Source organism: Xiphophorus maculatus, chromosome 19 (genome assembly GCF_002775205.1).
Source record: "Xiphophorus maculatus strain JP 163 A chromosome 19, X_maculatus-5.0-male, whole genome shotgun sequence".
NCBI lineage: Eukaryota > Metazoa > Chordata > Actinopteri > Cyprinodontiformes > Poeciliidae > Xiphophorus > Xiphophorus maculatus.
In genome coordinates this window covers 20629742-20656289 of record NC_036461.1, presented here as the reverse complement: position 1 = coordinate 20656289, position 26548 = coordinate 20629742, and the positions used below count along the sequence as shown (strand labels likewise).

At 40.5% G+C, this 26548-nt stretch overlaps 3 protein-coding genes across 11 annotated transcripts in view; 1 reads left to right on the top strand and 2 right to left on the bottom strand.

Annotated features, from left to right (window-relative positions):
• klc1 (kinesin light chain 1) overlaps positions 1-5477 on the bottom strand; it is a 34841-nt gene extending 29364 nt beyond the window's left edge. For 2 of the 6 annotated variants that reach the window (XM_023352336.1, XM_023352337.1), the window contains exon 1: positions 4984-5476. The gene's annotated coding sequence lies outside the window, so the exon portion shown is untranslated. Of the gene's footprint in view, positions 1-1439; positions 1551-4983 lie in introns of those variants that run through there. The other 4 variants (XM_023352334.1, XM_023352338.1, XM_005806840.2 and 1 more) reach the window with 4 other exon arrangements.
• A 635-nt stretch (positions 5478-6112) lies between these two features.
• On the bottom strand, positions 6113-10158 carry apopt1 (apoptogenic 1, mitochondrial). Its single transcript, XM_023352360.1, has 5 exons — positions 9897-10158; positions 8592-8789; positions 6906-6969; positions 6630-6720; positions 6113-6254 (listed from the first exon to the last, which is right to left on the bottom strand). The coding sequence occupies exons 1-5, from the start codon at positions 10008-10010 to the stop codon at positions 6134-6136; spliced, it is 588 nt and encodes a 195-aa protein (XP_023208128.1). The 5' UTR covers positions 10011-10158; the 3' UTR covers positions 6113-6133.
• Positions 8931-26309, top strand: bag5 (BCL2 associated athanogene 5). Of its 4 annotated transcripts, none has more exons than XM_023352344.1 (4): positions 10838-11124; positions 11199-11603; positions 14375-15268; positions 16646-26309. In XM_023352344.1, the coding sequence occupies exons 2-4, from the start codon at positions 11572-11574 to the stop codon at positions 17184-17186; spliced, it is 1467 nt and encodes a 488-aa protein (XP_023208112.1). In that variant the 5' UTR covers positions 10838-11124; positions 11199-11571; the 3' UTR covers positions 17187-26309. The 4 variants fall into 4 exon arrangements, with proteins under 4 accessions (XP_023208111.1, XP_023208114.1, XP_023208112.1 ...); XM_023352345.1 differs by having other exon boundaries at positions 11196-11603; XM_023352343.1 differs by lacking the exons at positions 10838-11124; positions 11199-11603 and adding an exon at positions 8931-9335.
• Positions 26310-26548: the final 239 nt, after the last annotated feature.

The following is a 26548-nucleotide window of genomic DNA, read 5'->3' as shown; positions in this document are numbered from 1 at the left end:
TTGGCAGTGTTTCAGATATTTACAATAAAAAACTAATCAATAATCATTGATATTAGCCGATATGAAACATTCATAAAAACATACATCTTCCAGCCCTAGAATCGTCCAATGTTACACATTGGTATTTTTGGTATTTCAGGATCTGTCCTACAAGTAATACTGGACCGATATTCAATAATCAATATTTACTTCCATCTGTCCAACAGACAGAAGTCAGCCAGACTTTACAAAAAAAAAAAAAGAAAAAGGAGAAAAAGTGAGCGAAAACTTTGAAAATAGTTCATGGACACTCTAACCCTGAGCAATGTTGCAAGGAATGGGCAACCATTCAGTCTCTACCAGTAGAGTTATTGCAGCTGTAATTTCAACAGACAGTTTCTCTTCGAGGTACGACTCACTGTTGATGAGAATCGCACAATTTTCAGATTTGATTTATACGGTAATTTAAACGTCATGAATCCTTCTCCGTACGCTTCACACAGTCCCGGCCTGTGAAACATTATCCAACAGAACGCGTTGGACAGCGCTCCGTTTGAGAGCAGCAGCATCCTGGTGTCTCTGGTGCTGTTGGAGGACCCGGTTCAAACCAGACGGCTGTCTGCTGATGGTTCTGAGGGCCGTGATCTGGGTTTGATTTACAGATAAGTGATACAAAGGATGGACTGTTGCACATAAAAACCTCCAAACATCTGACACAAATAATGAGGCAAATGTGCTGCCTGCTTAAACATTTCCTGGAATAAACAACGCCTCATAATGATATAATAAAGTACCATAAAATTGCACAATAATCCGTGAGGGACGACGGAGTCCCAGCTCGAAATTCCGTGAAAGAGGTGTACGGAGACACAGGAAGCCCATTGAAAGGCTGTTTACATTGTTTTAAACTGCGTGATTGTGAGCGTGAGGGGGAATAAAAATACCAACGGGTATTTTGTTCCATATAACACAGTAGGAGTGTAACTTTTATGGATGCAAAAGCAAGAACCCCCCACTTGATGACTTTGTGTTTCTGTGTTTGATATGATGTAAAGCACTTTGAAATGCCTTGCTGCTGAAATGTGCTATACAAATAACATTTGATTGATTAACAAAGTTCTACAGCAATCAGTTGGTATATGCTCTTAGCATGCAGATTTAATTAGTGACAGCTTTCAATAACCTCTGCTCACATACTTTAGACTTCTCCACAATGCTGCTTCTTTGCTTTCTATTCTTTATGCACACACACACACACCACGCGTAAGAGGATTATAGTGGAGTGCTTTGTAGAACTTATAGCGAGCTACTAAATAAACCTCTTTAAGCACAGCAGACAAACTCCACTGATTTCAGCTGAATGACTAGAAAAAGCACCATGTGGTTAAATACACAAATGAAACTCCTGTGTGTGTATCGTTGTTCGTTTCCCCGATAGCGTTACGAAGCAGCCGGCCCACCTTTGTGTAAACGCTTCTGCAGGTCCAGGTGGAGACGTCGAGTTCTTCCTGAGGCGCCACACACATTTCGGATGTCAGCTAACGCACAAGAGAGAAGAGGCGAGCTGCAAACCAAACCAGGCGGACCCAGCGAGGAAAGCCTGCAGCTCCGATCGCTCCATGTGACACGGCAACCGGCCCGCAGCCTATCAGATCCACAGGAAGTTGGAAGCTGACACTGCATGCGTATTGTTGTTAGGGGGATGGACGGGCGCAGAAGCAGCCGGTGGCAAACGGGGTTTGTGAAGCGAGGAGAAACCAACTAGAGCCCCCAAAATATTTACATTAAGATCAAGCTGATTTATTTTTTATTTTTTGGAACTGAAAGGGTTTCAGAAATGTTTGTGCAGCTAAATGAGAAAATGCAACTTAGAAGTTTGTTTTAAATCTTCTACTTAATTAGAAAGTTGTTCATCAGGTCAGAAGATGGGCTTTTGCATATTACAAATCACAGCAGGACTATTATCTGATGTAAACACTAAGTTTGATTTTATTGAATGAGTATAATAAACGAATAAAAAGCAAAATAAATTTAGAAACAGTAGTAAATTATGTTTACACATTCAAAGGAGTTGGTAGAACTATAAACTTATTTCACCCACCCCTCACATCTACAGCATCAACCAATAAATTACTATTCATGTTAACTGTGTTAACAGTCTCTTACTCAGGATTTTCTATATCCATATCTATAACTGATGCAACACATTCATTCATATTTTCATGTCATTTTGAGCAAGCATCAATCATTTTTAACATGTTAAAATTCTTTCTAAACCAATTTACCAGTAATAATTGATAACTTAATTAAACAGTAACAGCATTGATGATAGAAGTAATAACAGTAACTATTTCTCATATGAACATGCAGCGATGACCATCTTTTTAAATGACGTTTTAAACTGTTTAAAAACAAAACTTTGCAAATAGAGGCAACAGAAGTTCAGGTCTGACTGACAGTATGAGTCCATGGCAATAAAAACTGAACCTTAAATAGTTTTTATACTCTGTACTTGCTGTTGTCCCGTATAGCACTATAGAACTGCTCACAGCACAAATTAAACACCGGTGTTTAAATATGATGAAGTTCAAGTTTGAAGGTTTTCTGCAATGTCCTAGTCACGCCTACAACCACTAAGCCAATGATAGGTGATTAGTCAATTTGCATGATAATTTAAAATAACTAAAAATGAGATAAATAATCTCCATTCAGGTGATTAATATCTTTTGAAGGGAAATTATGTTTACAGAGACTTCATAATCTAGTTTCTTAATGGTTTTGGTTGTGTGTGGTTCTTAATTTTGTTTTAATTTATTGATTTTGGTTGTGTTTTGTTTTTGGATATTTAAAATCTGTTCTGGTTCTTAACAAAAATGTAAGTTTATTGGTCCTTAAGAAGGCAAACTTGCATTATTATGTGATTGCCAATATATCATTTGAAAATGGTCTCAGAACAATGATATTATAGTTTAGCATAATAATTTCTGGGTCAATTTATTGTTCAGAAATATTTGCAAATCATTTGCAATTCAAAAATACACTTATTTCCCCTCTAGCATTAATGAAGTAACACCTCATTTTAATCAGAGTTGTTGTCGATGCTGATGGCTGAGGGCAGGAAAGATCTCCTGAAGTGGTCTGTGTTGCAGTGGTTCTGAAAAAGCCTCTGACTGAAGACACCATCTTTGCACAGCAGTTATATGAAGATGATGTCTGTTCTTACATCAAATCGTTTACACATCAGCTGGAGCTCCAGCTCATCGACTCTGGAAGAAATCCACTTGGTGATCAAACTCATCCCTCCACCAACACTTAACTATTATCATGGAAAATAATGTCTCTAAAACTCATCGATCAGAGTTGTTTAAGAAATCTGAAACTGTAAATCAGTCCAAACTGGTCTTCAGTGTTTTTGCTGTTTTGTGTGATCCTGGTTTTTCTTTCCAGCTGGCGAGAGTTGATGGAAAGTTAGACTTTGATCCACAACAGACATGAACTGTTGACCTGTGTCGAGGTACATAAAGGTTGTGTTTCCGAAAAAACAACAACTACGGGGAAACACCACCATGATCAGAGTGTTCTCTGGCTGCCTGGGGCTTGGAGGAGGACAAGCAGTGCCCCTACCACATCTGTTGCTGTGCACTGCTGGTCAGAAGCCAGAAAGAAGATTTTTATAATCTACTTTTTTTTTTATTTCTACAAGAAAGAAAGATTCTGCAGTTTAAAAAATATCTCTGGTCATGAAAAACATTCAGAGTTTGGCAACTAAAGTAGTGTCATCTCTCTTATTAAGGCAATTTTAAATCCTGGTTTATGTCTATAAAGTGTCTAACTCCAGGCCAATCTAATTAACCTCCTAAAATCATCATTTTTTAAAAAACATCTTTAACTAGTAAATAGGCATCATATCTTGCAATCGGAAAAGTTGTGGGTTCAATTCCTACCCTCAAGTTGCCTGCCAATGTGTTGGGTGTATGGACATGTCGCTGCTTGTGGGTAACTGTGGCTCTAGTGTGAAAGTGTTTTCAATGACAAGTCCAGTCCAGTAACGTTATTTCAGCGTCAAATTTGAACAACTCTTTACTGATTAAAATATTTACACTTAAGCCATGTTATACATTTAACTTTTTGGTCAATGCGAGAATCTTAGACCAGCCCGTGTCTCAGAGGTTCTCTGTACATTTGCATTAAAAATAAACTATTTACAAGAGCACATGTGCCAAGTCATCAAATCGTTAGCCTAGTATCATAATTCCCTAATTTGAAAAAAAATATGATTTTGGCAAATTATGCCACTCCGCTAACAAAATGACACTTAAGCAGTGCATTGAAAATCTTGCAGTACATCCTGAGCGTCACCATGACTCTGTTCATCAGAAGACGTTGACTCAGACGGTATAATTGTCCAGGTGTGGCAGTGGACCTGTGGGAGTGGGAGTATCACTGTGGAAACAATGAAACTTCGCTGTGGATCAGCACGAGCCCTGAAATGTGAAACATCCACAGCAGACACCTTCAGGTCTTCCTGCTCTCCCAGCTGTGAGCTACACACTGAGATCCACTGTCTCTTGCCCGACACTTCTCAATCTCTTCTGAATATCAATGAGATGCAAAAGACATAGAGACTTTTTTTTCCAGGCGTTTTCAGAAGCTGACAGGCAAACGTCTCTCCGGCCCGTGCTCTTATTTGTTCACTTCCAAGTGGATTAACCAGAAGAACTAGTAAGCCAGTACTTTCCTGTCGAACCACAGAGCAAACTCCCGAGCTAGCGTTCATTGATAATTGCTTGTGGCGTCTAATTCCTGGCATGAACGTAAACACTGAACACATTACAGCCAGCATATTCCCTGAAACGCCGCTGTTCAATTTATTTACACGCTTTGATTTCAAATATGTGTTCGCTGAGAAAATGGTTTAAAATCACATTCTGAACGTTGTATGTAAGGGAGATGTGTTAATTAGCCGATGAGTGCCGCCCAATAAATACTCGGAGCCATTCTTACCGTTCTGTGGGACATTCGTTGCCAGTGGAGTTCCACTGAGTCGTTCCAATGTCCCCTTTATCCGTCACCAACAGCTTATGGTCGTGAAGAATATGAAGAAGGAAGAAACAGAAATTCCAACTAGTGGCTCGTCCAGTGGTTGGGTGTCTTTTGGTTAGCTGGACCTCACTGCATCAAATGCTACAGTCCGGTTAGCTACATGCTAGCACCTAGCAGCCTTACGTCAAAACATTGAGTCCAGCCGCTCAGGTGAATATCCTGTCCTGCTCCATACCAACAGCAGCTCCGCGTCACTGCCCAGACCGAGGCGTCACGTGACGGACTGAACAAATGAAGCGGTGCTGCAGATGACAGCTCCGCGAGACGGTGAGTGAGTGCTCGGAGCGTGAAAATGGCGTTAGCCGGCTCCCCCTCAGTCCTCCCTCTGTAACACTGATGTCATCTCGACAGGATTAAAGAGGAAGTTGCGGTGACAGTAATGAGCCAGATTTGTGATACAATCTTGAGCGTTGAAAAAAAAAAACCTGGGGGCTCTCAATGTGTGCTTCAGAGTATATTATCTTATGGGAATGAAAAATATCTTACAGTGATCGACCCAAGTTATGTTAAAAAAAACAAAACAAACAAAACAGTTCAGTTGACGAAGACTGTGGCGCCATCAAGGGGGGGAGCATGGGAGGCAATGGTCACCCCTACAAATTTGGTGCACATCTTTGCCAGATAGTCTTAAACGCATAATATTTCTCGCAAATTTAATTCATGAGGGAAGTTTGAATAAATTTAAGATATAAATTTATGTATGCTTGTACATTTATTCTTCTACAGCCTGCCAATTTTGAGTGATCGTTACTCATTCTCACTCCCAAATGATGGGAGAATAATAAAACTATTTAAATCAGGATCTGGCTATTAGTTTCTGAGTGTCACCGGGTGTGTTATGTTACTGTCAGTGAGCCAGCAGCTGCCATGTATGCTCCAGTCACTTGATTGGTGATTACTCTTCTAGCTGCAGATTGATTTTATCTTTTTAATTGATTTTAGAAAGACATATCCTTACTTTCTATCAGAATTTTACAAACATTCTGAATACATAATGCTAATGAAATCAAAACACAGTCAGACATATAGATAGTATGTAAATATTTATTTATTAAATTGTTGGAGTGCTGTTTTTCTTCTTGCGATGTCTTTCGGTTACAGTCCTCCAAAAGTCGTTGAGGGCAATTCGAGCCATGAGTAAAGTGATGGTGAAGTTACGTCTGTACCACTCTCTGGGTGTATGGGAGGAAAGGCAAAAAATTCAGTCATGCAAAAATATTTAGTTTGCAGTGTGCTGTTAAAATACTGAATTGCTGCTTTTGATACACATTTGCATTAAAAAAAGCTACTAGCTGGTTGATTACAGCTTGTAAAAATAATGAGAATAATTAAAAACAAGCAGAAAGGAAAACAACAACAAAATCACCTGAAGAGTTGATGCATTTAGGTAGTAAACAAATCCGCTACTTTAGCATGTTTATTCACAAAACTCTCTCTAGAGCTTGTCATGATTGTTCTCTGCACACAGGGCGGTCCAGCGCTGCTGGAGCACTGGGACATGCACCAGCAGCATCATGGGAAACATCAAGCGTACAAAAACAACTCACCTGTTGTAATCCGCATGCCGCATTCTGTTTTTGTCCAAGAAGCTTTTGTAAAACACAGCCATCTCTTCACTGCTTAGGGAACGGCGCCTTCCTGAGGGAGAGACCAAAATGCTTCACGTTAATTTACTACAATGTCATCTTAAAACATCAGAGTGTACCTAGAGAAACTTTTAAAGGAATTTTTATTCTCATCAACAATTCCTCTAGTCTATTGCACCGCTTGAATCCTGTTAAGTGTGAGAGAGTTTATATATATATATATATATACATACTCACCATCTTCTCCACACAAAGTCAAGCCTTTTGCGTTCAGCTGTGAGATGATGAAAGCTTCTTTTTCCTGTAGAGAAGAGGAAAATAAAGTTATTGTTTTCTGCTTTTAAACTTTTCCCTTGAAAAATGTTATTAAAAGTGGTAAAAAAAAAAAACCCAACAAAACAGGACTTTGAAAAAAGCTTTTATTGAAACAATAAAACCATACACCAACCAACAGTTGTCAGCTGTTGAATTAAGTAATTCTTTTAAGATAAGACCTTGAGTTTGTTTTGACAGGCTTCTGAAATATATGTTCACTTCTATTCTCTGAGTTCTTGTTGTGGTTCCTGTTTAATGAATTACTGCATCACTAATGACATGGAGATCAGCCATTGGTTCAGCTGAGGTGCAATAGAAGCCCAGGTTGCTTTGATAGCTGCCTTTAGGTCGTCTACCTTGTTGGTCCTGGTGTTTCTCATCTTCCTCTTGAAAACCCTCTATTGACTTTCTATAGAGGGATTGGCCAGCAAAGGTCAGTTTGCTGGGCAATCAAGCACAGTACCACCACGGTCACTGAAGCAGCTTTTGGTATTTCTTTGGTATTTTTGGCAGAGTGGGCCGGTAAAAAGTTTTGCTGGAAAATGAAAGCATCTCCATACAGGATGTCAGCAGGAAGGAGCATGATGCTCTAGAATGTCCTGGTAGACGGACAAAAGAAAACTCAGTGGACCAACAGCAGCAGGTGACCAGGAAGTGGTTTTGATTTCTAGATGAAATTGAAACTAAACTTTCATCTGAAAAGAAAATCTTGGACCACTGAGGCATAGTCATGTTCTTGGTGTGTAGGATTCATCTGTATCCAGAACTCAAGCCAATCCTTTGTGAAGCTTCTCCAAATTTTTTGACAAATTTTGTTTGAAAATCTACTTACGTCTGCAGCTGTCCCTTCCTTCCACTCGACTTTCTTTCACTATTCTTCAACAGTGGAACTCTGTAAACAACCAGCTTCTTCAGCAATGACCTTTTGTGGCTTGGTGGTTTGAGTTAATAAACTGATTAATGCGAGTTTCCAGTATTGAACTTTTTCCCAGTTCTACAATTTTCTGAGACTCAGAATTTAGGGTCGTCATCATCTTTAAGCCAAAATCATCAAAATGACAAAAAAACAAGGTATGAAATATATGTGTAATAAATCTATATCCATCCATTATCCTTTCTGGGGATCAACAACCATGTACAGCCCCCCCACCCCACACACACACACACAGCAGTTAACCCAACAGTGAAGTGGAAGTACCTGCAGAGAAACAACGCACGCACAGAGAGAACTTTCAAACTCCATGCAGAAAAGACCCCAGTCTGGGATTCAAACCTATGACCATCTGGCTTCAAGGCATGAAACTAAATATGAATTTCACTTTCTGAAATGAGTGAAAATAATATGTACAACTTTTACAGAAAATTATTATTGTTATTATTATCATTATTTTTAGATGTACCTGTACGAACACTGAAAGCATAATTATTTTAGTATATTTTCTACAGACTGTTGTAGATTGCTGCCCTCTGCTGGTAGAAATAAGACTCTATGAGCTATGAATTAAAGAAATTGAAATATTCTGGGAATTTTACTTGTGAACAATATATATGCTTACGTAACCCAATAAATGAATCAAACAAAAGGAGTTGGGAAACGTGAATTCAAACCTTGCTGAAGCTGACGTTCTGCCTGGTCCAGAATACGTGATTCCAGTCCTCAGTTTCCTGCCTCAGTTTTCTCAGCTGCTTTTCCAGATCAGACTCGTTCTCACTGACACGGTAGACAATGGGTCGCAGGTTTGACAGAGGATTTGGGGGACCGATCCAGTCGTGTGTGGAGCTGGGCTCTGGCCTTGATGCAGACATCTATGTATATCAAAAAGTGGTTATAAGACCAAGAAGCACTGAATTAAAAAAAAAAAAAAAAAAAAAAATATATATATATATATATATATATATATATATATATATATATATATATATATATATATATGATGCTAGTTGTTTACAACCACTCCTTTAGTTTGAACAAAGATTCTGGAAATAATTTGCCTTGAATTAAAACATCTGTGTTCTCCACCAGTGAGGGTGAAAACACCGCTTTTGATCCTCTCTCCTTCAATTATGACCACAATTTGAGCAAATAACGCACTGAGCCTAAAGTGCAACTAGATAAAATGATTCAAAAAGGATTTTTTTATTTATTCTTTCTTTATGGTCGTCACTTTACTGAGTGCTAAAAAGAGGGAGTGAATACTTTTTGCAAGGCACTGCAGTTGTCCTGTGCACAGATGGACGTCACAAGTCTTTAACTGAGATGATAAAACGCTGTGCTTATCATCTCTGAGCAGCCGTCGTCATGGAAAAAGCGAGAAGAAAAACACGATCCAGGAGTCAGGGACCAAGAAAAAGGTACACACACCTGAAACACACAGGTTCTCAGCAACCAAATGACTTATACCAAGATTATTTTCTTTCCTCATCCTTCAGTCGTTTATTTAGATTGAATGTTCTGTTGCATATATGCAGATAGCCTCACATATTACTCCAGAATCTTTTAGTAAACGGAGAAGTTCGGTGTCAAATTTCTGACACAAGCCTAAATCATCACCACCCCGCCACCGTGTTTTATACACACATAGTTGGTTTGTGTTGAGATGCTGTTTGGTTTCCTCCAAATACACACAGACTGTTAATGTACGAGTCTGGTTTGTTCCGATGAAAGGGGGGACGGAGGGCCATTAAAGTTGGTTACTAAAATTCAGATTATGACGGTTAGAGGCGACTGCTTACAAATATGGGAATGGTTTTAAGGAGAAAACGACACGCACAAGCTTGAGTAATCTTGAAAATGTACCCGCTCTCTTTGACATTGAGTCAACCCATGCTTTTAAAATAAACTAGGCAGTAACAGTGGACAGTAAACGCTTTAAATGAGCAGTCTACACATAAAATAAAAGCTCTGATACGGACCTTTATAGTTTTTTGCTTCTCGGAACTACAGAGCCGACTGCTGGCTCCTGACATCCGGTGCAGCCGCAAGAAGCCACCGACGCTCCTCCATGTCGCCGCTGCTTTGTTTGCCATTTTAAATACCTCGACATTAATCCGTATTTGTGATGGTGCTAAAGCAGAAAAACGTTGTGTCCTTTGCTAACACAATGTGCTAGCGCCCTCCTGTTTCTACTCTGTTCAGACAAACTCTACTACTTCGACAAATGTTTCTGCCAACAGCGCCACCTGCCGGTCGGTGTCATCCTAATGAAAACGACTTGCCACAAGGGCGTGAAAACTTAAGTTATTAAATATGTATACAAACAGGCTTAGTCTTTACCATTATATCTGAACAAATAAAATCAAATAAAATTCGACACAGAAATTTAACAAATATAATTTTGTATCATGATTAATAAAACTTTTTTTTGATTCTTCACCAACTTCAGGTAATTCCCAAATAAATTATTCTTTCTATATGTGAGTTTATTTGTTAAAATATGTACCTGTGAATAAAAAAACAATGAAATGTAATTCATCAGAAAATCTTCTATTTTTTTAAATAAAAGCTCCAAATGTAATCATTTTCACCGTTAAAGGGTGCAGATCGATTATAATAGTCGCCCAAGTCAAAACAAATAGAGTGTATTAAAGTCAGAGCGCATAGACAAAGGGAGAGTATTTCGTTGCATTTTCGTTGGATACCTCGGTTCCTTCTTACTTTTAAGCAAGTTGATGCAAAGGGGTGTGTAGGTGCGCTCGAAAACTTCACCAGCGCGCACCCAGTTCTTAGAAACCCCGCCTGTATTCCAGGTGCTTTCGGGCGTACTTGCCTCTCCTCTGACCACTTGAGACTGCTATAGTAAAAGGAGCGCACCAAATGTTGGACAACAAAAACTTACACCGAGTTAGAAAATTGTAAAGTCTTTTATCAGAAAGTCGGCACTTCATTATATTTTTCTCACTATGTAAAACTAATTTGCATGCGTTATGCAAACATATACAAATAGTGTGCTTTTTAATTACATAGACAGCGTAAGTAAATTACCGTATACTAATTGGGAAAAATTCAACTCCGTGTAAGTGTACACAGTTGAGCAGGAAAGTAACTGCTAGAAGGTAGCTAGGTAGGCTAATGTTAAGCTTTAATCAGCGAAGGAGCGTTCTATCCCACAGCAGTTCAGATGGCTGTACGCTGGTTATGCAGGTAAGGGGGGGAGCTGGTATATTTTTAAATTGAAGGGTTATTTTAGATCTAAAACCCCGTTTTTGTTTCAGCAGGTGGGGCAGAGTCAGGTGATCATCGGCACTGAAACACAATGGTTTTAACAGTGTATGGAAGCTGTTTGTTTTTTTTTCTCGGTGCTTTTAGGTTTGAAATCATTCGTCTAATCTGTGTGTATGCTTTAGTTACGCATTTATTTCTAAACTAAGTAGCTTTGAATGGTAGTGAATGAAGACCGTGGTTTCTATCGTGGGAGGGGCGACACCATTCCGACCGCAGTCATTCAGTCTGTGACAGAAGAAGATTCGGTGGTGAGGTAGTGAAGCTGACCCGGGAGCATAACCGAAATTCCTGCCTTCGCCTCACCACGCTCGGAAGCCTTTTTCTTTCACAGGCCGATCTGGCTGATGGAAACAGAGCTCGGCCAAAATGTGCGCGAATGTGTTCGGCGTTTTGAAAAGGTGAGACCTAACGATGATGTGTCGGTGTGTGTGAGCGGGGATGCAGCTGACAGCATCCGGAGATGCTTCGGGGTGTGTGCGCGCTGGTTCCTGATCCCTTAGCAACCAGCCGGCCGATCGGGGGTATTCCGTGGTGACATAATGCGCAATGCCGGTGCAGGCAGCCTGGAGCTGGGGATGGCGCTTGGTGGTGGGTCGCATGCTACCTGTAGCCCTGTAAGCCTTCATGCTGGGTGACCGCTTGCTACTAGCTGCGGACGTTATCGTTCGCATCTTCCCATTAGTTATTTTTCCTAATCTTGAATGCCGTGAGGGAAGCAGGAGAGGAGTGGCTTTCCATGCTGGATTTGTTTTTCCTGAGCTTATCCTACTGAATATTCGGATTTGGAAGCTTTCGCCTGGCATGTGATCATCCACTATTCTGGAAATGCACATCCCCTTACATAATGGAATGTTGACTCCAAACAACATTTATTCCAATCATGCTTTGGATTACAAAAAAACAAACATTACCGGTATATTGTGGAACCGCACCTGTTTTCTAGAACCATGAAACTGTGCTCTTTACCGTGCAGGACAGAGGGCCCGGAGGACCAGGGTTGGAGACCTCTGTCCTTCAAGACTTGAGGGATTTAAAACAGAATTTCTAATTACTTTCTTTTATCAAAAATCTTCACTTTGGCAACCCTAACATAGAGACCGGGTTTACGGAGTACACTAGTAAGTGCTGTCGTTTGTAAAATTACAGTAAAAAATAAAATAAACAAATAACAGCAATAAATTGGGTTATTTAGCCTGTAGGCAAAAAGAAAAATGAGGGTTAATTTTTCAAAGTCATGTTTTCACCATTTTAGTCCTTCATTTATAAATGTCATACCTTCAAACCAAATATTTAGTTAGCAAGCTAACTGGTTAGTTTGAAGCTAGATATTTAGTTAGCAAATGAAATACTTAATTGAACAACTAAATATTTAGCTCTGAACTTGCAACAATATTTAGTTTACAAAATAAATGCTTAGCTAGCCGATTATATATGTAGCTTGGAGAATCATGCACAAAACTATAAGAGCTTCAAAGAAATCAAGCTAAAGACAGAACTACAACAATGAAACTAAAAGGCACAGAGAGCATCCACAACCAATCACAACAGAGCTCAGACACACAGAACTACAAAGGTTGTAGTCAGCAAGAGTCAGTTTATGGTGATTTGTGCAATGCTATTTTATTTAGCTGGATCCGAGGAGCCCAGGGGTAATTTAACGTTTAATCAGGAGTCTGTAAATGCATCCGGTCAAAATTTGTAAAACTCTGACCTGCTGATTCCAAATTTCTCTCTAAGAATTAGAAATAAAGACAAAATACTTTTTCTAAGCTGAAAATGTAACCATCTTAGTAATAAAATTTTAAAAGAAAACTATTTTCTCAAAACAACTCAAAGTTAAACAGCTGCCGCTCTGCCTTACTTGAAGTGTTCAGATAGATTCAAATCCTTTAGGGTTATGGCACAGAGGCGTTTCTAGAGCTAAACCCAACCGAAAGGTATCGCAGCGTATCTCATTTACTGTCTTGGAGGACAGAATATATTACACTAAGGGTTTTTTCGTCTCTATTTTCTGTGATTATTTCCTGCTCGGTTTTAGAACATGGTACTGTGGACCCTTGTCATTGTGATAGACAATGGTTGCTTTAGTAAATTCAGAACTTATGATTATTTGTATGAAATCTGATTTGCCAGAATGGTACTAAATATTAGGGATATCTAACTAGCGTCCAGCTAGCGAGCTACCTACCTAGCTAGCTATCTAATTAGCTAGCTAAGCCCCACTTAGACAGTAAACATTAACTGTAAACCTCTCTGCCAGCTAAGTATTAAAGAAATAGAACTGGACTAAGACAGAGAAGTGTTCTTGTGACATGTTTCACTTCCTGTTTTTTTTTGGCAAATTCCCATGTCCTGTTTAAAAGTTGCAGCCTATCTAGAAGCTTCTTACACATTTTGAACCTCCTCTTGCTGTTAACACCTATTGATAGTGCTTTCACTGATCTGAAAAAAATAAAACTGTCCAATTAAGGTTGCCACTCTAATTTCAATGCTTAGTTGAGGATATTTAGTTCTTTTATTAGTCGGTGGTCTAATTCAGCAGGTAAGTCCAGTAACAATATCAACGGTAACCTTCAACACCGTCTTGTCTCCACTCAGACTTGAGACGTATCCACACTTAGCCCGGAATTTATCAGAATGAATATATCTCCCACATTGTTTTAAAAGAATATTGTCCACATGGGATTGCTTTCAGAAAAGTTTTCATCCATACGAACCCACACAGATTTACCACTGTGTTGTTTTAAGCCTGCCAAACACATAGGGGACAGTGAGGCGCAGCTAAACCATCCATCAGACTGGAGGTGCCTTTGTGTGGACAGAAATATAGGTTGAAATACTTTTAAGTAGCGTATTAGAAAATAAAGTTATTAAAACACAAGGTGATGCCGACTGGGAATGTACTCATGTCAGGTATGCGGATTTATTGCCATTTTATTTGTCGCAGAACCTAATTTTTCCCATGTACACACGCAAACACAAATATACAATTTTCTCAAATTCCTTGCTTTAGTCTGACTTTTCCTAAATAATCATTTGTAGTGATAGAGTTCTAAGAAAGGCCAAAACCCATAAAAATGCATTTGCTTTCCCAGACGTCCAGCTACGTGCGCACCAGGCCTCAGAGCTGGCTGCTAATTGATCTGCTGTCCTTGTGCCCCTTTTCCAGTCTCTTTGGGAAGCCTTTTGATGGTGGAAAAAGGATGGACCATGGCGCTCCACAGGACCAGCAGCAGCATCCGGCGGAGCAGCAGCAGCCTTACCATCCGCAGCCTCCTGCGATGATGAGACTCTACGAGGTCCAGAAAGAGGTCTCGACTCTGGGGCCGCAGGTCTGCACCTTCAGCGGCCTGCAGAACGACCGAGAGTACAAGCGCATGGAGCGCGAGCTGACCCAGCTGCTGCTGCAGGTGGACCAGGTGGACACGGAGGGCAAGCTGGAGCTGCAAGGAGCGCGCAAGAGGGCTGCGCAAGAGGTGGAGGGCCTCCTGCGGTACCTGGAGGAGAACGCCTCCCACCCGTCCCGCCTGGCCATCGACGAGCTGAGCAACGCGGCGCGGGAGCTGGTGGACGAGCGGGTGGTGGCACCGCAGCGGGCCGGCGGGGTGGCGGAGATAAACGACGAGCTGGTGGACGCCCTTCAGGAGCTCATCCTCAGGCTCACCCAGATCAAGACTGAAGGCCGAGTGCCGCTCCGCAAGGCGCGCTACCGAGCGCTCACGCGGCTCTGCGCCGTGCAGGACGTGCTGGAGAGCCGCACGCCGCAGCAGACCCTCTCTCTGCCCCTGTCGGGGGACACCCACGAGGCCGTGAACCGCATCAACCAGGTCATGGTGAAGGTGAGCATGGCTCGCAGCCAGCTGCTGGCTCTGCTGATGGGGCTGAGCGGGAGGGACAGCTGCGCGCACCTGTCCCGCATCCTGACGGAGCTGCAGGTGGAGCTGGACGCCCTGGACGTCTCCGGTAACGCGGCGATCCGGAATTACAGGAAGCAGGTGGTGGAGGAAATAAACGGCCTGCTAAAACACCTGGACCTAGAGGGAGAGGGGGACGACACTCGCAGGTACATCTCAGTTTACTACAACCAGGACTGTCGCTATAAGCAATTAATTAATCGCACCATAAATGAGCTCAATAATTTTCATTCTGATGATTGAAGGGCAATTATGTTTACAGAGACCTCATCATACATTGTCTTTAGAGTTTTGGTTGTCTTTTAGTTTTATTCCCGTTTTTGGTTGTCGTATTTTATTTAGGATATTTCAAATATCTTCCAGTTCTAGTGTGATTTCTAGAAGATTACAGTTTGAGAGGGCGACTCTGCATTAATAGGCCATTATCAATAAATTACTTGAAAATGGTCTTCACAGCAATATTATCATTTATTGCAACAATTATTTGCGTTTGTTACGTTACAGGCCTAATTATAATGACATAATAATAGTAATATTAACCTTTAACTGCCTGAATTTATAACAAAAGATTTCTGTTTTTGATGCCCATCAGATCATAAATTAATGTTTTGGTATTTAAAATGTAAATTTGCTTGAATCGGCATAAAATGTGCATCAACAGGCATTGCTGCTACACACACACACACACCACTTTGTGTTGTGGTTGGAGCAAAATTTGTGGCAAAGGTCCACAAGTCCAAAGTCTGTAGAGAGCAGCAACTGTCCCATGCAAATAAAATAATAATAATAAAAAAAATAGAAGACGTAAAATAAATATGTCAGTTTGTCTTTAAGGTCCTGTTCTAACATCTGAAGCCGCCCATGTATGTTGCTTGTCAGGACCGTCCTCATCGTTGCTATTGTCACAGAGACAAAATTTCACATTTTTAAGTCGTACCGGAAAAAAAAGTCAGCAAGACTAGCATAATAGCATTAAGGGAAAAATATAACAGGCCTCTAAAAATCATGTCCAAATAAATTCTGGCCCCATTTCCACAAAATTCTAAAGGAAACATTGGGATTGGACATGGGGATGAGTATTGGTCCATTGTCGAAATTAACGAAACTGGGGCAGATTTATTGATGCGCCTCTAATAGCAAAAGTAAATCCACAGCTCAGGATGATGGAAGAGTGGCGAGAAGAAATCAATACGAGTTCCTGTTTTACCTTCACCACAAGCGGTTTACCTGTGGAACTTGTTCCAGGTAGATTTGTGGCAAAACCTAAATGTTGAGCGTCGCAGACTGTAACACAGAATGGACGAAAATGTTATTCTCCAGAAGTTCAAAGCTGGTAGACACATGTTCCAAAACACTTGTACCTGGACATAGCAGCAAAAGATTGTTCCACATAGTCCTGTCTTAGGGGAGCTGAACACATAAAATAAGAAAGTTTGGAACCCTGTTCTGTTTTCCTTCTGGTTTCCATTATCCAGCGATGATGGGAGGGAGCGCTCAGTATGGTGAACCTGTGTCCGTCTCTGTAGGTACGATTTGGCGCAGAACAACTCCATCCGTGAGATCGAGGCCGTGCGAGCCCACGTCTCCCACTTACGAGAGGGCGTCCTGCGACACTGCGTGACGGGTGACCTCAGCTTCCGGCCCAAAGCCGAACTCCAGAGTCTTCTCACCCACCTGGACCAGGTGGACACGGCCAAAAACCCGTGCATCAGAGAGGCCCGCCGTCGCGCTGTGGTCGAGGTCCAGGCCGTCGTCACCTTCCTGGACCTCCGCGAGGCGCTGGTGTGCCGCCAGCCGGGCCCCGGGGAGCACCCGTCGCACCGGGCCGTCTGGCTGGTCCTGGGCAGCCTCTCCGACCTGCAGGCCCAAGTCCTGGGCTTTGACGGCAAGCGGGCCGACAAGAGCTACATGATGCTGGAGGAACTGCTGACCAAACAGCTGCTGGCGCTGGACGCTGTGGATCCACAGGGCGACGCGTCCACCAAGATGGCACGGAAGCAAGCGGTGAAGTTCGCCCAGAACATTCTCAACTACCTAGACATGAAGACGGACGAGTGGGAGTATTGATTAATCCAGGACCACGTCGGGTCGGACACGGCTGCAGGAATTAAAGGAGCTTGAAAATGGAGCGTCATCATTCCGTCAGCTGTAAATATTGCCTGAAATACCCAGAATCCACTGCAGCAGAGCTTCTTTTTTTTTCCTTTCTTTGTGGTAGTCAAGGCCAACCCATATGAAACTCCTTTTGTGAAACACATTTTGACACGTATTTTTCTGTGTGCTCTTCGACAATTTTGTGTGTGCGCACGGGTGTACGTGTGTGTGTGTGTGTGTGTGTGTGCGTGTGTGTGTGTGTGTGTGTGTGTGTGTGTGTGATTTGCTTGTTGGTGTCATTGTGTTTTGGTGTATGGTAGTAGGAGCCTGCAGCCAAAGCACTGAGTAACGCTCGTTGTCTTCTCCTCCAGACTGCACTTCATATTGATAAAACGTTCAGTTAGAGTGATTGTAAATCAGTAGCCTCTTTTATTATCTTGACTGTCAGTTGCTAATGGCGACAGCTGGTGATACGCTACCAGAGGCAGGGGTGGCTCATTCTGTATAATTAGAAAAACCAGGCAGTAGCTGTGTTTCCGCTCCAAATATGTGCAAAACTTTGTCTATTGTGCTAGTGTCAAAAAAAAAAAAACACAAGTTGCGGTGTTCCTATTAATTGAGACGGAATTTAAATCACACGTGAATAAGTTTGTTCACGCGGTAAGTCATTAAGGTCCGTGCCGCGCTTCCAACTTTTTCCGGTTGTCGTTGCCTTTGTGGTTTTCGCCAGTGGCAAAAACCACAAAGACGTGGTTCGACAATGTCCAGTTGTTGATCATCTGAATCAAAGAAAATGTTTCCACTGCAACTTTGCGAAATAAACCGATTTTTCAAAAATTCTCATCTTTGCGTCACACGACTCGCATGATCAACAGCGACCAGATGTTGCCACTGGCGAAAACCACGAAGAAGAAAACGGGAGGAAACAGAAAGATCATGGTGCTGCATAATTTTAATATTTCGTGAACAAACTTATTCATGTGTGATTTTAACTTATTTCTTATTTAGTGGAAACACAGCAATTGCAAAAATTGTGTTTTTTTTTTTTTTACATTAACAGATTATTGACAACGTTTTGCGCACATTTATAATGAAAACACAGCTACTTCAGGCTGATGTTGCTGCATTTTCTACTTTATTACATCTTCGAGGGTCAGATTGCAGAAATGCACATGGATCTAATAACTGTGATCTACCAGATGGAATTAGACAGTAGGAGGTTAGATTGCTAATCTACGATCATTCTCCACTGAAGAAGCAAGAAAGAAGCAAGAATCTGAATTTTGAGGCCAATTTCTGATCTATGGTTTTTGTAAAGCTTCGACCTGCCGATGTAGATTTAGATCCGATCTGATTTCTCCCCTTGAGTTTTAATATAGCCACGTCTAATTACAGCATTCAGAATAATTTCTCCTCCACAGGAAGAAGGCCAGAAAAATTAGGTTATCAGGAGGAGAAGTGACATCACACCACATCAGTTGCTGTCAAATACAGTTTTGATCATTTAAGCATGAGTCCAACTTAAGGCGCGGGGGCCAAATGTAGCTCCCATAGTTTTTATGTGGCCCTCTAGACTCCAGAGGGCCGTTTGATCAGGTGGTTGACACAAATGGAGACTTTTATTTGTAACCAGGAAAAAACTATTACAGACAAGTAGAAATCTTAAAAATGTTGGCTATGGTACAAAGTATTCAATGACCGAGCTTTTTGTATTCTCTTGTGAGAATCCATCCATTCAGCAGACTTGACGTTTTTCCCCTTGAGACAAAATATTTGGATAGCTCTGCTCCAGAGGAGCACAAGAGAGCAGCTTTGTGCTTGAACATCATTCGATCAAATTTAAGCAGTTTTTAATCAGTAAACAGCCAAATAAAACATCAGTTTTGTTTTAGATTTATCGATTGCGGAAATTCACACAAAATCAGCAGGTATCCACATTTTTTGGATACCACTGCAGCAGAGCTTTTTTCTCCAAAATCCATTTGCAGAATTTTGAGTTTACTGCAAATTGTCGAAATCGTTTAATTCAAGTTATGCTAATTTCCACCTATGGGTGGCAGTATTTCTTACTTTTAATACAACACTGGCTCAGATTTCATCAGGTTATAATCCACCATTAACAAAGTCACATTGACCGCCATATATTAGTGCAAATACCTCAAAATTCTTTGTAAATATTTCTAAATTAGCCCCAAAAGTCTGTGATTCTGATAGCAAAAAAAAGTCACAAAATCAATCATCATAACTTGGAAGGACCGCTCAATGTGTCAAGAGCTCAAGAAGTAAAGTTTAAGTAGTACGGCTAGTTCTTATTATTTTAACAGCTGTTTATGTGTTTTATCAATATATTCTGGACAACTGGCCCTATGAGAGCATTTAAAGCAAAGACACTCATTGAAAACCACCTTTAGCATCTCATGTTAGCAATTAGCATGACAAGCTACCAAACCAGTAGCATCAAATAGATTCCAATGTTCTATGACAGGCAGAGGGAGGTTGCAACCAGCTCAAAAGGAGAAAACAGAGTGACTTTGCTGCTAAGCCTTCATGTTATCAGCCCAAGTCTCGCTCTCTCACAGATTTTATTTTCTAAGTGAGCTAAAAGAAATGGTCTGTTTCAAGTCACCGACCTGTCCCCGAGTCTCGAGAGTCGGGGCCCAAAGCGCCGAAGCGCCACCCGAAAAAAACATCTTAACAGTTGACAAAGAAGCACTAAAAATCTATTTTAAGATTACTTGGAAGTCATGGATGAATGTTTTTTTTTGTTTGTTTTTAGCAGAAAGCAGGATGTTACAGAGATGGAAGACTTCACTTTTAGCTGCATCTCTTGTCGTCTGTTCTCAGATGTTTGTCCTGACCGTGTTGTGATCACACCAGGCTGGAAATAGATCAGATATGAATTATTCCAGGAGAAGCGTGGCGATATTTCGCCGTCGCTGCTTCTGTGGCTTCTCGTCTGTCTACTTGTTTCCACCCGCTGCTTTCTGTTGACGGAGGAGTGCGACTGAAGCCTTTTGAGGAAATTGGACAGAAAGAGGCCGAGGCGACGATCTCCGCAGGACTGGCGTGCCGAGGCTGAAGCTCGGGAGGGGCCCCCTCTGGAGGGCCCCTCGGCAGGGAGGCGCTGACGGAGATCACAGTCGACAGAACCTTCTAGAAACTTCTCCGAGCTGCTGGAGAAGGAGGGAGAGAGAGAAGGGACGTGTAGAGAAGTCTGGAGCTCTGTGCCTTTTTACTTTTCAGCCTTTTTTTACCCATCAGTTTGTGTAAGACGGTGTTTCAGTGTAGCAAAAATAGAACGCGTCGTTTATGGTATGCATCAATGCACTAGAATAGGACACCAAGTACTGAATGTGTTTTATTGAGAGAGCACCTTGGCCAGTATCACAACATGTTCACTGGGAGTCTGTGTTTTATGTTTGTTGTATCTTCTTTTCTTTTCAGTTTTTTTTATAAATGCGTATTTATTTCCCAACAAAGTTCTAATTAGACTGACATCTTAATCGGGCAACTATACGAGTTGCTTTCTCCTACGGCGTCAACTGTAGCCCAATAATCTACTGACAGAACCAATTTATCATTAGTTGGAGAGACGCAAAAAAGATACAGTGTTCTGTAAATATATTCATAGGCCTGGACCTTTTTCACAAACAGCCACAAACGTCAATGTATTTTATTGGGATTTTAAGATGGAGAACGACACAATATTTAGATTTATTTAGGGATAATATATCCCTAATATATATATATATAAATATATATATACATACAGTATATACAGACTATATATACAGACTGATGTTAAGTTCCATTTTGTTGCCGTTTGTTTATGTGTTTCAGAAGTGGGAGAGGATGGGTTTGGTCATTTGGTAGTTAAGTAATTACATTTTTTTCCCTAACAAAAGCATTTTAATACATTTTGTATTTACTCTGATACCCTTAAATTAAAACCTGTGCACTGCAAGGTTATTATTTATTTATAATTTACAAACGCAATGCACTTGTCAAATCTGACAGAACGGCACTGCTCGTTACCATGGAAACACCATCCCTATATTGAAGCATGTCAGTGGCTGCATCATTCTGTGGGGATGCTCTTCAGCAGGCATTTAGGGTCTGCTCAGAGATATAAATTGAATTTAAATTCAGAAATAAAGACGTTGATTTGGATTATTAATCACATTTCTTATTAATATATTTAATTATTCGTTAGATGAGTTTGTGGCAGCACTTGAAACTGTTCTCCCTCCAATATTAATAAACTTAAAAATAGCAGTTTGCTTCACTTTCAAGGAATGTGAAAAAGCTCCAGTGGTTTGAATACCTTCCCAAACCTAAATCCAGCCTCTTTATATAAAACTGAATTCTGCACTGCCTACATTGAACTGTTTTTTTGGGTTTTTTTTTTTTTTGCCAGGACTGTTTACAGCTGAGTTTCGTATTTAGGTCACTGAACTGTCCGGAAACGCAGTGGAGTCTGCTGTTTATTCACCAAGCTAACATCCAGTGCAGCTTCAGTTTATTTATGCGAAATGTAAATTAGAGGTTTGTGCCGATATGCAGAAAAACCACAATTGTATACATGAGGCACAGCATGTGACGGGCTGTAGCTTCAGAAACTAAACTAAACTAAACTCCAGCCGGGGCTTTGAAATTTACAACAGGCCATTGAGCCGATGCGGCGTTGGCGTTTCTGCTTGAAATGACGTGGAGTTCAGAATTCGTCACAACAGCGTTTGATAAAACGGGACAAAAGTGCAGCATCAAAATGCTTTTAAAGACATCTAGTCTCCTCTTAAGAATAAATGTTTTGAGTTATCACTCCCCCCCCAAATGTTTCGTTATTGCACTGAAAAACAAATTTGGTCAAGAGAAAAGCATTTAATAAAAAGAAAGAGTCGTACTCTGGTTCCGGAAGTGTGCACACCCCTCCACTAATACTTCAGATGCAATTGAAGAATTCAAGTCTTCTTGAGTTCTCTACTGTTAGTCACACTAACAGATTAACCTGAAGTATCTTAGTATCACTGTGAGTCCAAACATATTAAAATAAATTAAATAATGTCTCCACCTGAAAAAAATCTGTGGTTGTCACCTGAAGAGAACTTCGGAGAAAAGATACCGTCACAGTCCGGCAGGTGAACTGAATTTAAATGTGTCACCAAAGAGAACGATATTCTGAAATTAGTGTAATACTGTGCACAGATATATGTAACCAGAATGTGGCTAGCTCTGAATATTTTTGACTTTTAAAATGAATTTGAGAGTATTGACATAATTCATCATGGTCTTTTTTTTGTTTGTTTTGTTACAAAAACCAGCCATTTTTGTAGATACATTTTTTTCATGTAATTAATGCAACTGTTTGTTACATTCTGGCATTGATTATTCTCTAAAGTCATATTTATTTAAGCATCTTCACATTAATTTACTTTTTTTTTTCTGCCTCCAGTTCCTGGGTTTTTCATTGCAGCACTCGTGTAACTCCATCAATATGCGCAGCGTCAACATGTGCAGCCCTCCTTGTTCTTCAGTTTCATTTATTTCTACTCTAATCTTGACTAAATCGTCTTTTTTAAGAAATATTTACAAGACAAATACCAAAAACTGAAGTACGGCAGATTGGTTCAAAGCAAGTTTAAAAGATTTCAACAAGTGAAAGAAGTTCAAGCTGTCAGATTGTCCCACAGTGCTTTGGGTGAGCCGACTTCACAAACTGGTAGTTGTTGTTTTCCTTGGTGTGGTTGCTGAGATGGCGAATGTACATTAAAGGGTCACATCTCCTGATGGCTTTCCCAAAACCGCTGAGAACTGACTGCGTCTTAATACACAGCAAAATCATATCTGATGAGATCATCTTATATCTGCTGCAGCCACTTTTTGGCACAAAGCCTCCAGCTTCTCCTGCGTGTCCAGACGAACGTTGCGTCGTTTGCAAGCCGTGATTTTTGCTAGTCGTACAAAGACAAACTCACACACAGCCTACACTCACTTTTTTTCTACCTAATTCACAAAACAGTCACGGGGAAAAGAAAGTACACCCTCTTTTATTCAAAGTTTTTACCTTTGAGGGTACTCTGGCTGTACAATGAGTTCAGGCTAGCCTCAGGTTGAACTGTATTCTCACCCTGATTTAGCAAATGCTGTCAACATTATGAAGGCAAATCGAAGTTCCTGCTTTGATTGAACGAGATTTTAGAGGGGAAGTAGCTACTACTGATCAAAGAACTTGATTGGATGATCAGAATTCTGTCCTTTTTCTCAGAACTATAACCGACTCTTAGAAAATAGGAGTTTATGTCTCGGCTGTCCAGTGTTGTTGGTCACAGTATTCAGTGACCAACAACACTGAATGCAGTTGTTGGTCTGGGAAATACTGGTGTGTATTGGGGGGAACAGCAACAACTGTAAAGAAGCAACTACTGTCACCTGAAAGAGTTCATGAGGTCATTTCCAAAATGTCTAGCATTTAGAAGTGAGAAATATTATTTACACTTAATGTCTGTCAAAATTGCTACTGTGCTCAGAGAAATAAAATAAAAAATCAACAGCTTCACAAATTTCATAGAAATGTAGTAACAGGTTAGGGAAGAGGATTAGTGCCACTAAAAAAAAGAATCCAGTTTTTTTTTCACTCAGAATTCGGACTCTTTCTTTTCGGGATTCGGGCGTTCTGACAGTTATTCTCAAAATTCCGACATCTTAAAACCTCGACAAAGAATGAGACAAAATTCTTCCTCTACAACAAACAGGAAACAACATCTGAGCGTTAAATCCTCCGGAGGCGGAGAGGCTTCAAAGGAAAAAGAGGGTGTGCTTTCCTTTGACTCACAAAAACGTTCTGCTTTCTTCTTCTACTACTACTTCCTGCTTGTGTCCATTACTTATTTTATAATGTAGCACTTTCAAACGATGCAGCAACACAGATTCATACCTTGTGCTTCCGGAAGAGTTGAAAGGACAGGATGGAAGGTGCAGAAGAAGAAACAATCAACACAAAGTGAAGGATTTAGTTGGGATCGTTTTTCCCACCGGAAGCCATGTTTACAGTCTTTTATTTACTGTCAGGATGACCTACCTGTCAGAATGTTGATCATTATCAATAACAGAGATTTTAAGGTGTGGATTAGACAAACAGGTTTATCTCAATAATTTTGAATGTTATTAAAAAGTCCATTTACAAAGTGAAACCCATCATTTAGATTAATTCCACACATTTTGTTTTTATATTTTCATGTGAAATCTTATAATTTTCTGCTTACTGCTAATAAAAGCATGGCATTTATCTGCTTCGAATATTAAAATATTATGTAAGACTCATTAAAAAAATACATTTCTAATACAGAAATGTGGGCTTAATGAGTGCGTTTTGTAACGGGTCTCATCAGAACACAGATACTGATTTACTGAGACGTACCTGCAAACCGAATCAATCTGAGCCAGTATTCAAACATTTATCCCAAAGATTTTATATGAATATAAAAGCCCAGTGTTTTACCACATCAGAACACGGGTGTGTTATTTATTTGGGGAGTTTTTTTTTGTTTTTTTTTCCAACCTCTAACAGCTTCCTGCTTGTTAAGAGTCTGAACTTGGCTGGGGGAGTCCATTAAAGTGTATTTAAAAACTCCGATCCAGATGGGATTCAAAGCCAGGCCTTCAGTTCAGTTATTTACACGGAGCAAACAGTTTACAGGTCAGATTTGTCTCCACTCGGCTCACTGTAGTCTTTTATGTCGGTTCTTGTTTTTTTTTTAAACATTTTTCTCACACTCACCGCCTTGCAAAAAGTATTCATGTCTTATGGACTTTTGTATTTTGTCACATTGCAACCGCAAATGTCAGTGTTTTAGTATTTCATTAAATAGGGCAACACAAGGTAGCACGCAATCATGAGTAAAAATAGACAGATACGTTTTTACATCCTAATAAATACAAAACTGAGAAGTGTTCAATGCAGTTGTATTCTGATATTCATAAGTGAATTCCAGTACAAGTGATTTCCCTAAGAAGACTAATAAGTACTTAACAGAGTCCATCTGTGTGTATTGTTCTACAAGGTTCTGACTAAAGGGGGTTGCGTCCTAAAGCATGCCATGTTTTACAGATTAATAATAATTAAAAAAAAACAGGTGGAAAATTGTCTGAATTTTCTCTCCACTTTACAATTACTTTTGGTGGTTTATCTCATCAAATACGACAAAGTCTGGGTGTAATGTCACGAACTGTGGAGGGGCGTGAATACTTTAACAAGGCATTGCAGTAGCAGCATGTGTTACTAAAGAATGACAGGAAATGGCTCAAGATTGAATGATTGTGAAGCTACAAAAAGGCTGGTTTTATCTGACTGTAAAAGTTGAATCATTATCCATCCATCCATTGTCTAACATCCTTGTCCCCAGTGGGGTCAGGAGGTGCTGGTGTCCATCTCCAGCTAACGTTCCGAGCGAGAGGCAGGGGTCACCCTGGACAGGTCGCCGGTCTGTCGCAGGGCATCCAACATTCATTATTTTCTCTTTTATGAGCCTTAGAAGAACAATGTTTGAAAAGAGCATTTTAAATGTCAAACACGGTTTAAAGTCGGCCTCCAAGCTAAATATTTCATCTGAAGGAGGAAACATTTGTATTTTTATGGTGAGGTCAAATTTAAATGGGACTTTGGTGCATCACCGTTGCTTATTGTTTCAGTCTGATGATTTTATAGTCTATTTCTTTCTGGGTGGGGAACAGTAAAAATAAAATGAAGTAAAAAAAAAAACAGGAATCTATTTTCCTATTGAAGCCAGTCTCTAACCTAGAAACTAGCCTTGCGTTTGTGTCTGCAAACACCATTACTCCCTTAAGAGGTGGCTGGAGTCCTGCGTGTAGTTTATTCCTCCAAATACCCGATGTTAAGTTGCCTTTAACTGCACTGACTGTCACAGGTGTTTTATGATTTTTTTTGTTTGTTTGTTTGTTTCGTTTTGTTTCCAAAAGCTGCGCTTGTACAAAAAGCACACCACTACCGGACTGACCGTGTCGTGTGAATGCTCCATGGATGGCTGTGTTTCAGATTTGTATTCCCAAATTCCAAAATAAAGATGGTCTTATTCTGCATGCTTCGTCTCTCTTTTCCCCAAACCTGCTGTTTTTATCATGCTGCAAGAACCTCAGAAAACGTCAGACTGTTTAAGATTCCTTCTGCACACCGCGGTCAGAGCGATGTATCACAGTGAACTCGCATTAAACTTTTTGTTTTTCACCAGGACATAAAGAGGGGGTTTTGTTCAATAAAAATTGATCAACTACCAAAACTGGAAGAAAACAAATTGTACGTTGCCACCAGAGGGCAGCAT

Bases quoted from the DNA above. Each gene is read 5' to 3' on its own strand.
- apopt1 (XM_023352360.1), bottom strand. From the start codon at position 10,010: ATGGCAAACAAAGCAGCGGCGACATGGAGGAGCGTCGGTGGCTTCTTG. The intron at 6,721-6,905 runs GTGAGTATGTAT...TCTCTCCCTCAG, and splicing joins GACTTTGTGTGGAGAAGATG to GAAGGCGCCGTTCCCTAAGC. The intron at 6,255-6,629 runs GTGAGTTGTTTT...CCATACACCCAG, and splicing joins CGGCATGCGGATTACAACAG to AGAGTGGTACAGACGTAACT.
- bag5 (XM_023352343.1), top strand. From the start codon at position 9,283: ATGGAAAAAGCGAGAAGAAAAACACGATCCAGGAGTCAGGGACCAAGA. The intron at 9,336-14,374 runs GTACACACACCT...CCCCTTTTCCAG, and splicing joins AGTCAGGGACCAAGAAAAAG to TCTCTTTGGGAAGCCTTTTG. The intron at 15,269-16,645 runs GTACATCTCAGT...CCGTCTCTGTAG, and splicing joins GAGGGGGACGACACTCGCAG to GTACGATTTGGCGCAGAACA.